The sequence below is a fragment of the Monodelphis domestica genome, chromosome 4, assembly GCF_027887165.1.
Source record: "Monodelphis domestica isolate mMonDom1 chromosome 4, mMonDom1.pri, whole genome shotgun sequence".
Lineage (NCBI taxonomy): Eukaryota > Metazoa > Chordata > Mammalia > Didelphimorphia > Didelphidae > Monodelphis > Monodelphis domestica.
In genome coordinates, this window is record NC_077230.1 from 368,445,553 (window position 1) to 368,461,981 (window position 16,429).

The 16,429-nt window shown below is 58.6% G+C and overlaps 1 protein-coding gene across 12 annotated transcripts in view; it reads right to left on the bottom strand.

Annotated features, from left to right (window-relative positions):
- Positions 1-4,072: 4,072 nt before the first annotated feature.
- SPOCD1 (SPOC domain containing 1) overlaps positions 4,073-16,429 on the bottom strand; it is a 51,881-nt gene continuing 39,524 nt past the window's right edge. For 9 of the 12 annotated variants that reach the window (XM_056795267.1, XM_056795264.1, XM_056795262.1 and 6 more), the window contains 11 exons: positions 15,911-16,001; positions 15,416-15,554; positions 14,172-14,331; positions 13,826-13,942; positions 10,947-11,072; positions 9,890-10,016; positions 9,279-9,459; positions 8,937-9,087; positions 8,692-8,781; positions 6,349-6,535; positions 4,073-5,246 (listed from right to left, as the gene is read on the bottom strand). In XM_056795267.1, coding sequence (XP_056651245.1) covers positions 4,267-5,246; positions 6,349-6,535; positions 8,692-8,781; positions 8,937-9,087; positions 9,279-9,459; positions 9,890-10,016; positions 10,947-11,072; positions 13,826-13,942; positions 14,172-14,331; positions 15,416-15,554; positions 15,911-16,001 — 2,349 coding nt within the window. In that variant the 3' untranslated portion in view covers positions 4,073-4,266. The remainder of the gene's footprint in view (positions 5,247-6,348; positions 6,536-8,691; positions 8,782-8,936; positions 9,088-9,278; positions 9,460-9,889; positions 10,017-10,946; positions 11,073-13,825; positions 13,943-14,171; positions 14,332-15,415; positions 15,555-15,910; positions 16,002-16,429) is intronic. The other 3 variants (XM_056795268.1, XM_056795261.1, XM_056795266.1) reach the window with 1 other exon arrangement.

The window sequence follows — 16,429 nt, forward strand, 5'->3', positions numbered from 1 at the left end:
GAAGGAAGGAAGGAAGGAAGGAAGGAAGGAAGGAAGGAAGGAAGGAAGGAAGGAATGTTAGGTATTTCAGGGGGCAGCTAGGTGACTCAATACATAGAGAGTCAGGCCTGCAGTCAGGAGCACCTGGGTTCAAATATGACCTCAAACACTTCCTAGCTTGGTGACCCTGGGCAAGTCACTTAACCTTTACTTGGTCTTGCCCTTCTGCCTTAGGGTTGTTACCAAGGCAGAAAGCAAGAATAAAGAAAAATGCTATGTATTTCATTTTATAGATTTAAAAATACACTTCTGAGAAACTTCACCAGAACATGGCTATGGGCCACAACAAAGCTTAAGAAGTCTTGTTCTATAGGAAAGTGGGTTAAAGGGAGAGAAGGAGAGGAAAAGTAGATTTCCAACAATGAATCTTTTCTTAGACTCTACCCTGGCTCTGCCTCAACACTCGCTCCCAGCACTGCCAATCAACAAGGCTGCCCAAGGTTGGGGCTGAGAATCAGGAAGACTCAAGTTCAAATCCTGCTTCAGACACTATGTGATCCTAGGCAAGTTACTTTCATATTTCTGGGCCTCAGTTTGCTTGTTTGTAAAAAAGGCTATTAGACTCAATGATCCTCTAGATTGTTCCAAGTCATACTGTCCATAGGAGCCTTTGGGTCCCTAGACCTCAGAACCCCAACACAACCCACTGCTCCCACAGACCAGCCCTGCTGTGACAGTTAACCCTCTCTAGCCAAAGCCTCCTTGATGTGTCTTTTTTTTTTCAACCTTTACCGCCTGTCTTAGTATCTTAGTATTCTAATGCAGAAGAACGGTAAGGGCTAGGCAATGGGGGTCAAGTGACTTGCCCAGGGTCACACAGCTGGGAAGTGTCTGAGGCCAGGTTTGAATCCAGGACCTCCTGACTCCAGTTCTGACTCTATCCACTGTGGTATCCCCCGCAGGCTCTGTCCTTTGCCTCTTTCCTGTATCCTCAGCATCGCTTAGCCCATTGCCCAGCACGTAGTAGGAGCTTAATAAATATTTAGTGACTGGCTGATGGACTAAGATCCCTTCTGTCTTTCACTCTCTGATCCTGCGCCTGGGAGATTCAGAGAAGATGGGTTTAATCATGCAGCAGGCTTCTGGGAAGATCCCAAGAGACGGTGGGATGGCTGCCCTGGAGGGGAGGGTCTCATCGAGTGTCCAAAGCCCAAGTCTCTTCCCTTTTTCCCAACAGCCCTCAGCAGCAGCATCACCCCCACCCTACCCCACCCCACCCCTCCCACAGACCAGCCCTGCTGTGACAGGCAATTAGCCCTCATTAGCCAGATCCTCCTCAAGCTAACGAGCTGAGCAAATATTTTCCCTGGGAGCTACAGGGCCCAAGCAGCTGCAGTAAGAAGAAGCCAGGCTCAGAGTCCTGGGCTAATTCCTGGAGATCTCAAGCCTCCGTTCCTTTCACTGGTCTGCAGCAGTCTGCCAATAAATATTTATTAAGTACCTACTATGTGCCAGCGACTGTACTGAGCAATGCTGGGGATACAAGAAAAAGGAAAAAGGCAGCCCTGCAGGGGTAGCTAGGTAGCACAGTGGGGAGAGAGCCAAGTCCAATCTGCTAGCGGGGTGACCCTGGGCAAGTCACTTAACCCTGATTGCCTACCCCTTGCCACTCTTCTGTCTTGGAATTGATACTAAGACAGAAGGTAAAGGTTTAAGGGGGGGGGAGACAATGCCAGGATGGAGGTGGGCAGAGAACCCAAACGAACAGACTAGGGGGCTGGCAGGGGCAACTGAGGAAGCTGAGGTCTGCGATGCCCACCCAGGATTGGGAATGATCAAGGAGAGGAACAGATGTGGAATTTCACGGGTGGTCATAATTATTACTATATTTGTTCTATAAACATATTATAATTGTATTTATTATATTTATTATAACAGGTCTTATATAAATAATGCATTTCTATAGCACTTTAAGGTTTGCACAGTGCTTTGCACATATTCTCTTATTCGGTCCCAACAATGGGTAGACGGGGGAAAGAATTAAGAACCAGAGTAGAAAAATATAAAAAGGTAATAGCTTGGAAAAAGAGGCACAAGATCTTAATGAGGAAAATAACTTCTTTGAAATTAGAGCTGGCCAAACAGAAGCTAATGACTCCATGAGACCTCAAGGGATGATCCCATGCATGAGCGGGGCTGGAAGGGAAGTTCCTTGGAGTTGCTTTCAGTCTTTGTACTGATGTCTCCATTGCTAGCCCAATACCTGGCACATAGTAGGTCCTTTTTTAAACCCTCACCTGTTTTAGTTATTCATTCTTTTTTTAAAGCCCTTTCCTTCATTCTTAGAATCAATACTGTATATTGATTTCAAGGCAGAAGAGCAGTAACGGCTAGGCAATGGGGTTAAGTGACTTGTTCAGGGTCCCACAGCTAGGAAGTTCAGATTTGAACCCAGGACCTTCCAACTCTAGAAGGGAATATTTAATGACCCTAGTAGAGTCTTTTAAGGTTTGCAGAGTGCTTTTCTCCCAGCCATGCTGTGAAGTAGGCAGTGCTAGGATGATGATGATGATGATCTCTGTTGTGCAGAGGAGGAAACAGAGACCCAAGCTCACCCAGCTAGGAAGTGTTAGAGTTGAGACCAATCTCCAGGGCTCCTGTTTCTGTCCAGATCGTTAACACTGCCCTGTCCCCTGTCGGGGAAGGATGGAGGGAATTGCCCTCTTATCACTTCCTTGACCAGCCACGCTCCTGCACGACAAGAGGGTGCCAGCTGGAGGCCCGGGCTGTGGCCGGCTCTGAGGGGCTACCCAGGGAGAGGTCAGCGAGTGATGAAGAGTGGACTCCGGGCTCTGGGGCCAGTTTCAACACGATCCTCCCCTCCTTGGCATCAGTATGGGCGAGGAGTCCTCACCCTCTAGGCGGGTGCCCTCCAGGTTCTGGCATCCAGAGCAGGCAGATGCCCCAAGGCATCTACCACCTGCCCTGCCCCTCCACTTTTAAAAAAATCCCTTTCCTTCTGCCTTAGCATCAGGTCCGGGCTGGGCACTGGGGCGTAAGTGTCAGGCTGGAGCTGAACTCGGGTCTCTCCACTGGGCATCCTTCATCTTTCTCTGGTCTCTGACTTCTTCCCCTCCAAGCCTGGCAGGCCCATCTTCTCCCCTTCTCTCACCTTCTCCTCTGCCACTAAAATTGGTGGAATATTGGTGCGGGGAAGGGATTTTGTTTTTGAACCCTTACTTTGTCTTAGTATGAATCTAAGAGAGGACAAAGGCTAGGGGAATGGGGCAAAGTGACCAGCCCAAAGTCACACAGCTAGGACGTGTCTGAGGCCAGATGGGGCCTTCATTTTTCACCTGTATTTGTATTCCTGGTCTCAACTGCTATCCAGAGCTTAGTAAGCGCAGGCTGACTTGACAAGGGTTCTCCAATTGCGAGTGGGAACTGGGGCTGCCCTAACCTGCCTTGCTGGCACAGGTACACAGAGTCCTCCTACTCCAGGCAGACCTCAGAGACACATAGACTCACCAGCAGAGGAGTCCTCCCCGGGCTGCAAAGGCATGGAAGTCTCTGGGACCCCCAAGATGTTGGGTTGTGGGATCACAGCTTTGGAAGGGCAGGGCAGCTCAGAGGTCTTTTTATAGATGGGGAAACTGAGGCAGCATTAGAACTCCGAGCTACCTGACTCCAAGTCTGGCACTTGCTGCCTCCTTTTGGTCTTAGATCCCTTGGGACAGAGCCATGTATTGCTCTCCACCTGTGCAGATTCCTATCCCTCTGGAGCCCGGTGTGGGCATGTGCAGGGCCAGTGGCTGGGCCAGGGGGAGGGAAGGGGCATCCATGCCCAGGCTGAGGGTGCCCCCTGCTGCCATCCACGGCCCCCACAGGGCTCCCTTTGGTCTCTCCCTGGCTCCTCGGTCCCCACCTCCCAGTGGTGCATCAGGCCCTGGGGGAGGAGAGCCCAAGGGCATCCCCTCTCCCCCGCCGCTCCTTAGAACTAGGAAGTGCCCCAGCGGAGTGGGGGCCTCCCTTGTGTAGCTCCCCTCCGAGCTCTCCCCAGGCAGGGCCCCCCACCACAGACAGGAGACGCTGAAAGGCTTGCGGATACTTTTTATTGAACCCTGAACAAAAACAGAAGCGGGCCAGGAAGGGCAGGCTGGGGGCAGGTGCCCGCCCCAGCACCCAGGCCTGCCCGGTGGCTCCAGCCTGCTGTGGGATAGGGGAAGGCCCAGCCCCGGCAGGCCTGGTGGCCCCCAGCCTGAGGGCAAGAGGGCTCCGCAGCAGCCTTCAATAGCCAGGAGGAGGCTGCTCGGATCCGCAGAAGGGAGCGAGGAAGAGGGGAGGGGGGGGGCACGGCTGGCCCTCGGCCTCGCCGCCCGCCTGCTCCATGCCCAGCGGGCCTGGGGCTCCGGGGGCCCCGGGGAGGGCGGGCTCGGGGGCCGACATCTGCAGGGAGGCCTGCAGCTGGCTGTTCATCTTCACCAAGGCCTCCAGGTGCTGGATGAGGGACAGGGCCTCCCCCGCCGGGAGCAGCGGGCCGTGGGCCGGGGGGCAGGCCGCCCCCGCGGGCCCGTGGGGACAGGCCGCGTTCCCGTGCTCGGGGTAGGGGTGGTAACAGTCGGCCGCCGGAGGGTGGGGGACCAGGCCGGGGGCCGGGGCCAGCGCCACGGCCGGGGGGCTGCCGAAGTGGAACAAGCCGGCCAGCTGGAGCAGGCCCAGGGCCCCCAGCTCCGGGGTCAGGCCCCCGCACTCGGGGTGCAGGGGAGGGGCCAGAGGCAGCAGCCCGGGGCCCACGCCGTCCCCGAAGGGCTGGGCCCGCTGCCCCTGGGCCCTGGCGCCGGCGCCGAGCTGAGCCCAGCCCGCCAGGGGCTCCGAGGGGCCCAGGCCGCCCGCGGGGCAGGAGCCGTCCGGCCCGGGGCCCTCCCCGTCCTGCTGGCAGCAGAAGGGGAAGCTGCAGGGGCCCCTCCCGGCGTCGGGCGGCTCCTGCTCCAGGCGGCCGGCCACCTCCTCCAGGAGGTCAGCTGAAACCTCTTCCCACGGCGGGGGGCCATCCAGGTCCGGCCGAGGCGCCCAGGAAGGCCCGGCCTTGGCCACGGGGACGTTCCTGCACCCTGGCGAGTAGCACTTGGTCTCTACCGTCTCTTTGAAGGTGACCGTCTTGCGCTTCTTCTCCTGCAGCGAGCTGGTTCCGTTGAGGCGGGAACTGCCGGGCGGTGCCTTGGGCAGGATCAGTCCCAGCACTAGGCTGCAGTGAGTGGCTTCCAGGCCTGGGGAGACAGCAAGAGGGAGGAGGAGGAGACCCCGAAATGATGGCCGACGGGCGCCCCCCCAAGCCTCAAAGCCGCCCCTCAAAACTTGTCCGCTGAGTGCCCAGCCTCTGTCATGGCCCCCACCAGCTCCGAGACCCCTGGGAAAGTCCCGCAGAGCCCCCCCCCAGTGTTCCCAGAATTCCAGAGGCAAAAAGGCCCCTGGCAACAAGGGGTCCCCCACCCCTGCCCATCCATCCTCCCCGCACACCATGCCCCAGAACGCAGGCCTGACCCATCCTAGGAGGGGCTCCGGGGACTTCCAGGGGCCTCAGGAGGCCGGAGATGAGGAAACGGAGGCACACAGAGGTTAGGTGACTTGCCCAGGGTCACACAGCTAACACGAGGTAAGATTCCTACGTGGGTCACTCTCCAGATCCAGCACGCCAGCCACTGCCCAATCTGGTCCCAGCTTACCTTTCTCGACTCCCGCTGCCTGCCACCCCAGCACTCCACGCACAGCCAGAACGTCTCCCCCTGTGGCCACCTCTGCCTGGCATGCTCTCCCTCTAGGACCCTCTTAGAACCCCCAGTTCCCTTCCCAAAGCACCCGGCCACAGGCTGAGACGGGGCGGCCTTGGCCCCGAGCTTTCTTCCTCTTCCCCTGGCCCCACAGACCACACAGCAGGGGCTCACTAGACGTGACTGACTGCACAAGGGGGTGAAATCCAATCTCTGGGTCTCCCCCCTCCCTTTCCTGTCTCTACTCGCCAGGCCTAGACCAGGCATAACGGAGCTGGCCCTGGTTCCAAACCCTGGGCCTGGGTTTGAATCCTACTTTGGATGATTTCTCTTTTGTAAAATGAAGAGCTGGGCCTGGCGTGGGGTGCGGTGGGGGTTGCTCTCTAGGACGGATCTCCCCTCGCCGGAGGGAGTGTAGGGAATGGGTCCTTCGGTGGCCTCTCCGACCACCTGCCCTCCGGGCGCCCCCTCCCCTGGCTCCGAGCTCCGCTCCTCTGGGGGCTCAGACGGGCAGGACGCGGCCCAAGGCAGAAGGGCTGCTGCCCCCGGCTGCGCGGCTCTCCCTGCCTGGCCGAGCACCCTGACCCGAGGCCCCGCGTACCTGGGCCTCCCAGGGGGCGCAGCTTGGGGGGCACAGGCTGGAAAGCAGGCAGGGGCACCAGGAACATGTCCAGGTGCTCACTGGCCACCATGCCGTAGCGCTGCTTGTTGTTGAGGTAGGAGTAGAGCATGTTGTAGTTCTGGGCATCGCGGGCGCCCCGCGGGCACAGCCGCACCACGCTGATCTCCTGGGGGAGGGAGAAGCAGGGAGGAGCCGAGGAAGGCGGGGAAGGGCTCCCCCTCCTCAGGAAGAGCGCCGAGCCTGCTGCTGTCCGAGCTTCGTTGAGAGCCCACCCAAAAAGGGATAAGCTCCATCACACAATCTGGCTCCCACGTACTTTCCCAGCTTTACATCACGCCACTGAGCTCTCCCTCTCTATCCCACACTCCACCCTGCCCTCTCTCCCATCTGGGCCCTTGCTCGGGCCAGCTCCCCTGCCTGGGCTGGACTCCCATCCAAATCCCTGCCTGCTCAAGGCCTTTCCTCTCTTAAAAGCTCCAGCCCCGCCCCTTCGTCCACACAGCCTCCTCCATCACCGGCCCCCATCCTCCTGCAGGGCAAAAATGCATTTTCCCTCCCCTAAGAGGTGGGCAGACCTCTCTATCCCCTCCTTGCACTGCCCCCTACTGCCTGTGTGTCAAAGCCATCTCTGTTCCCAGACTGAGTCATGAGGAAGGAGGAAGGAAGGAAGGAAGGAAGGAAGGAAGGAAGGAAGGAAGGAAGGAAGGAAGGAAGGAAGGAAGGAAGGAAGGAAGGAAGGAAGGAAGGAAGGAAGGAAGGAAGGAAGGAAGGAAGGAAGGAAGGAAGGAAGGAAGGAAGGAAGGAAGGAAGGAAGGAAGGAGGGAGGGAGGGAGGGAGGGAGGGAGGGATGAAGGAAGGAAGGAAGGAAGGAAGGAAGGAAGGAAGGAAGGAAGGAAGGAAGGAAGGAAGGAAGGAAGGAAGGAAGGGAGGAAGGAAGGAAGGAAGGAAGGAAGGAAGGAAGGAAGGAAGGAAGGAAGGAAGGAAGGGAGGGAGGAAGGAAGGAAGGAAGGAAGGAAGGAAGGAAGGAAGGAAGGAAGGAAGGAAGGAAGGAAGGAAGGAAGGAAGGAAGGAAGGAAGGAAGGAAGGAAGGAAGGAAGGAAGGAAAGGGAAGGAAGGAGGGAGGGAAGGGAGGAAGGAAGGAAAGGGAAGGAAGGAGGGAGGGAGGGAGGGAGGGAGGGAGGAAGGGAGGGAGGGAGGAAGGAAGGAAGGAAGGAAGGAAGGAAGGAAGGAAGGAAGGAAGGAAGGGAGGGAGGGAGGGAGGGAGGGAGGGAGGGAGGGAGGGAGGGAGGGAGGAAGGAAGGAAGGAAGGAAGGAAGGAAGGAAGGAAGGAAGGAAGGAAGGAAGGAAGGAAGGAAGGAAGGGAGGAAGGAAGGAAAGGGAAGGGAGGAAGGAAGGAAAGGGAAGGAAGGAGGGAGGGAAGGGAGGGAGGGAGGGAGGAAGGAAGGAAGGGAGGAAAGGGAAGGAAGGAGGGAGGGAGGGAGGAAGGAAGGAAGGAAGGAGGGAGGGAGGGAGGGAGGGAGGGAGGGAGGGAGGGAGGAAGGAAGGAAGGAAGGAAGGAAGGAAGGAAGGAAGGAAGGAAGGAAGGAAGGAAGGAAGGAAGGAAGGAAGGAAGGAAGGAAGGAAGGAAGGAAGGAAGGAAGGAAGGAAGGAAGGAAGGAAGGAAGGAAGGAAGGAAGGGAGGGAGGGAGGAAGGAAGGAAGGAAGGAAGGAAGGAAGGAAGGAAAGGGAAGGAAGGAGGGAGGGAAGGGAGGAAGGAAGGAAAGGGAAGGAAGGAGGGAGGGAGGGAGGGAGGGAGGGAGGAAGGGAGGGAGGGAGGAAGGAAGGAAGGAAGGAAGGAAGGAAGGAAGGAAGGAAGGAAGGAAGGGAGGGAGGGAGGGAGAGGGTGGAGGGAGGGAGGGAGGGTGGAAGGGAAGGGATGGTTGGAGGTGGAGGGATGGGAGGGAGGGGGATGGTTGGATGGAGGGAGGAAGGTGAGGATGGAGGGTGGTGGGTTGTGGGTGGTTGGTAGGAAGGAGGAGGGAGGGAGGGTGGTTGGGGAGGGAGGGAGGGAGGGAGGGAGGAGGGAAGGAAGGAAGGAAGGAAGGAAGGAAGGAAGGAAGGAAGGAAGGAAGGAAGGAAGGAAGGAAGGAAGGAAGGAAGGAAGGAAGGAAGGAAGGAAGGAAGGAAGGAAGGAAGGAAGGAAGGAAGGAAGGAAGGGAGGGAGGGAGGAAGGAAGGGAGGGAGGAAGGAAGGAAGGAAGCCTGAGGGGAGCCCTGGCCCAGCTGGCCTCGGCACCAGGGACAGAGTGGGCTCCTGGAGGAGCCTGGGCATCGCATGCAGTACCTTGGCTTCTGATGGCCAGATGCTGTCCAAGTAATCCCAGACAACCTCAGGGAGGACACAGCCTGCCGAGTGGATCACCTTGGGCAAAGCCTGCGGGGGCAGGTGGGTAAGTGGGTGGGTGAGCAGTGGGGGAGGCCGGTGGGCAGACCAGGGTCAGTGAGGAGGGGTGAGCAGCGATGAGGACGCGGGGAGAAGGGTGAGAAGGGGACCGCTGGGGAGGGAAGGAGGGGAGAAGACGGGCCTACCTGGATCAGCTGGCTACCAGAGCCATAAACCACGTGGGCTTTCGCAGCAAATCTCTTGATGGAGAACATTTCCAGGGCACCTTCCCACAGTGGCCGGCCTGGCAAGGCCTTGGACTTCAGAGCCTGCCTCGGGCAGGAGGCCGGCTCGGGCCTGGCATGGGCAGAGCAGAGAAGAATCTGCCGAGCCGAGCCTCCTGCCTGGAGGCCCTGGGGAGCTCCCCAGGCCCGCTGCCGTCAGCTGAGCCTCTCGGGGTGCTCCTGCCGATGGGCTGGCTCACCTCCCCTGCCCCCTGCCTTCCCCTGCCCCTTCTGCTCCATGTACCCCCACCCCAGACCCCAGACCTGTCCTGGGGCTGGGTCCGAGGGCCGGTTCTGCTTTTGGAGGTCCCTGGCAGCGGGGCGTCTACTCGAGGCAAGGAGGCAGGGCCAGAGAGTCTCTGTGGGGTGCTGGTGACTTTGCTTCTGGAGGGTGGGATGCTCCTGGGGACATGGAAGCCCCTGCCCCCTCGAGGGGCCTCCCAGCCTGTCAAGTTGCAGACAGAGGGGTTGGGTAGGAGAGAAGGCCAGACTGTTCCCACCTGCCTCCGCTGTGCTGATTGTGGCCACGGGCTCCCCCGGGGGGAGGGGTTGGAAGGGTAGCCTCAGGCCATGGGCACCCGTGCCAAGGGCATGGACACTCACGGCTCCCTGGCACGAGCCCTCCTCTCTTCCTCCATTTCCTCCTCCATCTTCTACCCCTGAATGCTTTTTGGCCCATGCTTCCCCAGGCCCTTCCATCTCTCTCCTCTGCCCGTCTCCCCTCCAGCCCTCCTCCCTCACCCCCGATCTTCCCCCTTTCCCCGCACTCTTCCTCCCATCCCACCCCCTTCATCCCCTTCAACGTTTAGCTCCTTCCTGCCCAGCCTCAGCCATGCCCGCACTTAACTATCCCCTCCACCAGGCCCTGCTCCCACCCATGCAGACTCGGCAGTCAGGGTCCAGGAAATGGCTCTCGTGCTGCTCTGTGGTGTCCCGTCCAGATTGCGACTCAGTGGCCCCGGCCTGGGGGCGCAGGCTCAGATCCAGATGGGAGGCTGGCTCCTGTGGGAGGGAGGATGGGGAGGGAGAGGCAGAGACAGGCTTTGCGGGGAGGCCGGGTGAGGATGTGTCCGAGTCTCTCATTTCCTCCTCCTGCTCAGCACCCTCCACAGCCCCCAATCTCCTCCGGCCCTAATGGCTGTCCATTATCCTCTTGTACAATGTTCTCACAGGACAGAGGAGGAAACGGAGGCCTGGAGGCTTGCCCGAGACTACCTTGGAACTAGGGAGCAAAGCCCATACTAGACCCCAGGACTGCCCACTGTCCATCTGCATTGTGCCAGGAACTGGGAACCTGCCGCTTTTCATCATTAAACTGGGAGCGCGTCACTCCCAGGGCTGCCTTTTTTGGCCTAGTGCCGAGGGGGCAGAGAACCATCCCACTCCTCTGTCTCCCACTCTGAGCACCCCCTAGGGCAGGGGTCCCTAAACGATGGCCTGCGGGCCACATGCAGCTCCCTGAGGCCATGTATCCGCCCCCCACTGCACTTCTGGTGGCCAGTGAGAGGAGCGCTGTATGTGGTGGTGCCACAAGGTGCGGCCTTGCTCACGCATAGTACTACTTCCGGTGACATCATCCTTTGTGTGGCGTCTTGTTCTGAGAGTAACTGAATGAGCACGAGGCGCCGCACAAAGGATTATGTGGCTGCACATGGTGAGCGGCGATCTGGGGGAGGGGATTCCACACTGTGTATACTGCTGCCCAGTTAGGGTTAGGGTTAGGTTTTTATAGTCCGGCCCTCCAATGGTCTGAGGGACAGATCTGGGGGAGGGGATTCCACACTGTGTATACTGCTGCCCAGTTAGGGTTAGGGTTAGGTTTTTATAGTCCGGCCCTCCAATGGTCTGAGGGACAGTGAACTGGCCCCCTGTGTAAAAAGTTGGGGGACCCCTGCCCTAGGGGGGCCACCTCAGACAGTGATGCCCACTCACGGTCAAGTCCTCCAAGGTTAGGGTCTGGTCCACATCTGTATGGATTTCAATCTCCCCTTTGTGGGTCAGTTTGGTGACCCGAAAGCTTGGAGCCTCTCGCTGCTGCTTCTCGATGATCTCCAAGCCCTGGTGCGATAAGAGAAGACCCAGGCCTGACATGTTCTGGCTGCCTAGGCCTAGCCCCCAAGGGCCACCCTACAGGCCCACGAGCCCCCTCCGCTCTCCTCATGTTTGCCTGCTCGCTCTCGGCTCCGTGGCACCATCGGGGTTCCCCCTCTCCCCCCTTCAGGGCCCAGCGCTGCCCCACTGCCTCCAGGAAGATTCCTGGGCCTCTCCAGCCGCATCCTGCTCTTCCCTGGCTCTGCCTGCCTATGGCACCATTCATCCTAGCGGACGTCGGCCTGCAGCCTCTCGGCAGTGGATGCCTCATCCCTCCCAGCATCATCGTCCACCGCATCCCCTCTGTCTCGGTAGCCTCTCGCCCGCCCCAGGCACAGCAGGTAGGGGCTTGCCACAGCGCCGAGGACGGATGGGCTTGGGGGAATCCCAGCTCTTCTGCTTCCTGGCACTTCGGCTAGAATCCTTTCGCATCCCTCCTCCATGAAGGCTCAAAGGGCTACAGAGGGGGCTGCTGTGGCGGCATGGTGGCGCAGGCGACCCTGGTACCCTCAGAGCTGCTGCCACGCTGGCAAGGCCTGGGGGCCCCGTGATGGCCAGAGGTGGACCCCGAGGGGGGAGGATGCTTTTCCGCCACAGAAATCCAGAAAGGCCATCTCCTCGGGATGGGATGGCGGGGGTGGTTGTGCCCACAGAGAGCTGGCATGCTGGAGAGGGGGCTTGGCTCAGCTGCCAGGGCCTTTCTCCAGGGCTCCAGTCCTTCCTGTAGGAGCCTGACCCACGGGGGCTGAGTTCTGGAGAGGCAATGCAGGCAGCTGCAACATGGCCCTCTCCAGCTGCTCACACAAGTCAGCAGCACAACACAAGGTAGACAGTGTCCGGCACAGTGGATAAAGTGCTAGGTCGAGACTCGTCTTCCCGAGCGCAAATCTGGCCTGATGCTGGGTGACCCTGGACAAGTCACTTCACCCTGCTTGCCTCCACATCCTCATTTGGATGCAAATGGCTCCAGGATCCCAAATGAGGTCATGAAGTCAAAAATGACTGAACAAGGAAAAAAATGGCCAACCCCAGAGGGGAGATCAGAGAGGCTCAGAGGTGGAAGGAGGGACGCGTCACTGGGCAGGCTTCATGGAGGAGATGGAGCCGGCTGGGCCTTGAAGGCCAAGAATTCCAACATGGACCCTTGGGGGAGTACGTGTGGGCCATCTTCAAAAGGCACGCGCTGGCCCAAGGCCTCTGGGACGGGGTGCCCAAGGCTGGAAAGGTGACGGGCATCCTCAAAGGGGGCTGGCTTTCTCCCACTGGGAGGTGGAACACTGCTGAAGAAGATGGAGGGGGCAGATGATGGTGTCAAGGATGGCCTGAATTCAGGGAGACGAGAGCAGCCGGGTGATGCAGTGGACAGAGTGCTGGACTTGCAGTCAGAAAGGCCGCGTTGGACCCTGGCCAAGTCCCTTCATCGGCTGGCCTCCGTGGCTCCTACAAGCCTTCCCACCCCAAATCTGTGAAGCTGAGCGAGCTACGGAAACTCAGCTGGGGGGAAGGGAGCAAAGCGGAGGCAGGAAAGCTGACAAGGCTCGGCGCCTGGCTGGGGGAGCCGCGGAGGAGAAGGAAAGAATAGGGCCAGCTCTGGGGAGGGGACGAAGATGACGAATGCCGCTGAAACATATGGAATGTGACGTGTGGGCAGCCAAGCTCCCATTCAGTATATCCAAAGCGGGAGTGGGTGGGGGGCTGGAAGATGATCTTCGGTGCGGGATGGGGGGGGGACCGCGTGCCAAGCAAGAATCAGACGTTAGAGGAAAGAAGGCCTGAAGGAGAAGAGGGGATACCGGGCAGCTTCAAGTCTGCCCCTGTCTGAGGGGCTGTCAGCGGAGACGGGATTGGGCTCGGCCTGCTCGGCCCCGAAGGGCAGAACTCAAGGAGGCAAGGGAGGAAGCTGCAGAGAAGCAGATTTCAGTTGGATATGAGGAACAGCTTCCAAACAAGGAGTACTGTTTAAAATGGAATGGATTGTTTCGTGAGGGAGTGAGCTCCCCATCATCAGAGGTGTCCAAGAAAGGGTTGAATGGCTGACCATTTGTTGGGGATGTTGCCAAAGGGAGTCCCTTTCAGGAGTTCACAAATGAATGCATGAATGACGTTCTTCACAGTGTCAGTGACCTACTGACAAGTGTCCGAAGTAGAAGCCATACAGTGTATCTACGCCAGCAGCGGCTCTTGGGCTCCCAAACTCCTTGGAGCCTCTGAGGATGAGGACGAGAGCTTTGCTCCCTGGTTCAAGGAACCCATGAGTCACCCAGTAATAATAACACCCCCCATTTAGATACCACTTTCAGATCCTCCCCAAGTCAGCATCGGGAGGAGCCAGAATTTTGCCCTGCTGCCCCGTCTCTTTCCCCTTCCTGCCCCTTCCCCAGTGCAGTGGGGCTGGCAGTCTCCGAGCCAGAGCGTGGTGAGGATGAGGCTCCATGTTCTCGCCTTGCTCCCACATCTCCCTGGTCCTTTGCCTGCAGCCTAATTTATTTTGGGCTCAGTCAAATGACGCCAGGGCCTCTAGGGCCCTTGTGACTGCAGGGCTCCCCCCTCCCCCCGCCACGTTTGGGCTCCTCCCAGCTCCTACCCCAATGGAGGCCCAGAGAGAGGGCACGACTCTTCCTGGGCCCTCAGCACCCCCATCTGTTTCCTCTCTGTCTTCATCACATCTCACTCCTCTCCCTCTCCCCAGCTCCATCTGTGGGGCCAGCCCAGCCACTCACATGCTTCACCTCTCGGTCGCGCCACTCGGCCAGCTCCTGGGAAGCGAGCTCAGTGGCACTCATTCGAACCAGGCCCTGCGGGGTGATGTCTCCACGGATCACCTGGAGGAACAGGTCCTACAAGCACCAAGGGCCACAATATACCTATGTACCCCTGTACCCCCTTCCTCTATGCACAGGACTCCCTCCCCCCATCGCCTCAAAGAATCACAACAATCCAGATGGTAAAGGTCACACTTGACCTCCCTCCCCCTCCAGAGGACCCTGGGCCATTTCCCCATCCCCCAAGTGGGAAGAGCCCCCTGTGGCCAACTGGGACCCTACTGCTCCCCCCGCCCCAGCCTACCTTGTTCCTGGGATCTCTGAGGTTGAACACCAGGCTTCGATATTTGGTCTTGTAGCGGTAGTCAGTGCACTGCATGAGGTCAAAGATGGCAGCCTCGATGTTGGCAGCAATGCCCCTCACTGCCTCCTCTCCCACAGCCAGGTTGGCAGGCTCCTGCAGCCTGGAAGGGGCAAAGGCCACAGGTGGGAAGAGAACAGGGCAGGGGCCCTAACACCCGGGAGGGCTGGCCTGGGCTGGTATTTTATCACAAAATTGTCCAATTTTTCCCCAAGTTTGGTTCCCAACTCAAGGATCAGCAAGCCCTTCCTGGGTTACGCTTAGAGTGGGAAGAGGCACCTGAGACCACCCAGCCCAAGTCTTTCCCCTTTCATAAATGAGGAAACTGAGGCCTAGGGAAGTTAATTACTTTGCCCAAGGCCACACAAACAGTAAGTAGGAGAACTGGGCCTTCTCCCAGGCCTTCTGTCCCTTCTCCTGAGGAGCCTGGCTGGCAGGAGGCAGATGGTGAGAGTTTAATCCGAGCACAGGCTTCTTTATTCCAAAACCAGGGTCTGTCCCATATGACCACCCACCTTTGCCCAGCGTCTTTACTAATGGATTCTCACACAGCAGATGTTCCCCAACCCCAGATAATCCCAGTCGCTTTTTAAAATCTGGACAAATTCCAGATCTCTGCTGTTAAGACATGCAACATGCCAAACAGGCCTGACAATTCTTAGATGACCTGGGCACATTAACCTTACTGATAACTGGGATGATTTGGATATATTAGCAAACAAACCCCGAGGTCGTCTGTTCCCCCCAAAATCCTCCCCCCTTCCCCAGAGGCTGTCCCCTCTCACTGGATCCACACTGCCCAGTGTCCCCCCAACTCTGATCCCCTGCTTCTCCCCTCCTCCCCATCCTCTTCTTCACCCTACCTGCCTCCCCTTCACCATCCCATGCCCCTCTGTCATGCCTGCCTCTGTAGCCCTTTTACTGTGTGTACCCTCTGTCCCGCAGCCCCGCTTCTGGCCTGGCAGCAAGTCCTCCGAGAAGTGGGCGCCCCTGCCCGCCCCCATTTCATTGATTCATAAATGATCAGTTCAGCAGTTGGGGGGGCAGGAAGGTCCCTGCCTCCCCTTCTCTAAAGGGAGGGGTTGATCTCGAAGGTTCCATCCAACTCCAACCCTCTGCGACTCTGCAACCAGAATACACAGCAGGGAAACTGAGGCCGACCTGGGCCATGTGTGCTGGGGCCTCACCGTTTCAGGAGCACCTCCCTCAGGGACTCGGCCACGGCACTGCGCACCTGCTCCCCTGAGAGCTGCAGGGAAGGGCCTGGCACCGACGGCGGCTTCTCCTTGGCTGGACGTCTCTTCTGCTCCCTCGCCTTGGTCTCTGCTGAAAGGAGAAGAGAAGGCTCATGGTATTGGGCATTCAGATGTGATACAACCAATGGAGAAGCCACTTAGCGGAGCAGGAAAGGGCCCTGCCTGGACAGCAGAGTGCCTGGCTCCAAGCGAGTATCAGAGACAGGATTTGAACTCGCATCTTCCTGACTCCAGGTCCAGTGCTCCCTAACTATCTCTCAAGCTCTAACTCCTCTGGAGTGATCTGTGTGAGGTCTCATGCCTAGGAGGGCCCTGGATGGGATGGGAATCCAAACCTCCTTCCAGCACACCCCAAGGCGCCCTCCTCCCCACGGCTCCCTCACTGGGGTCAGGACCCGCTGCCCCGACCTGGTGATCCACACTTACCCGAGGGTGGTGCCTTCTCTGCCGGCGTCATTGGCACAGAGGCCCTACCCGGCTGCTTTGTCTCTCCTCCACTCAAGACATCTTTGGTTGCCTTTGGGGTCAGCCATCAGAGCAGAGGTGGATGGAAAATGGAGAAAGGTTCAGTGAGCAGAGACACTTCAGGGAGAGAACGCCAGGAAGCCAGAGAGAAGGGACACGGCCAGGGGAAGGGCTGGCCTGATGCTGCCCCAGATCCCCGAGCTCCCTCTCCCTCCCCAGAGTCGTCTCTTCATTCAGCGGGCATTTATCAGAGTGAGAAACTACCCAGCCAAAGTATCATCCACGTGGAAGGTCAGAGCCCAATGCTCTCGGGGTTTATCCCCTCACCTTCTTCCATTGATATCCTCTCTTTTTCCTCTTTCCACTCACAGGACTACAGAACCATCGGAGCCACCACTTACCTGGGCACCCCCGCCAGTGCTCTGCCTCAAGGCTTCTAGGGACGGGAAGCCCACTACTTCCTCAGTCAGCCCATCCTAC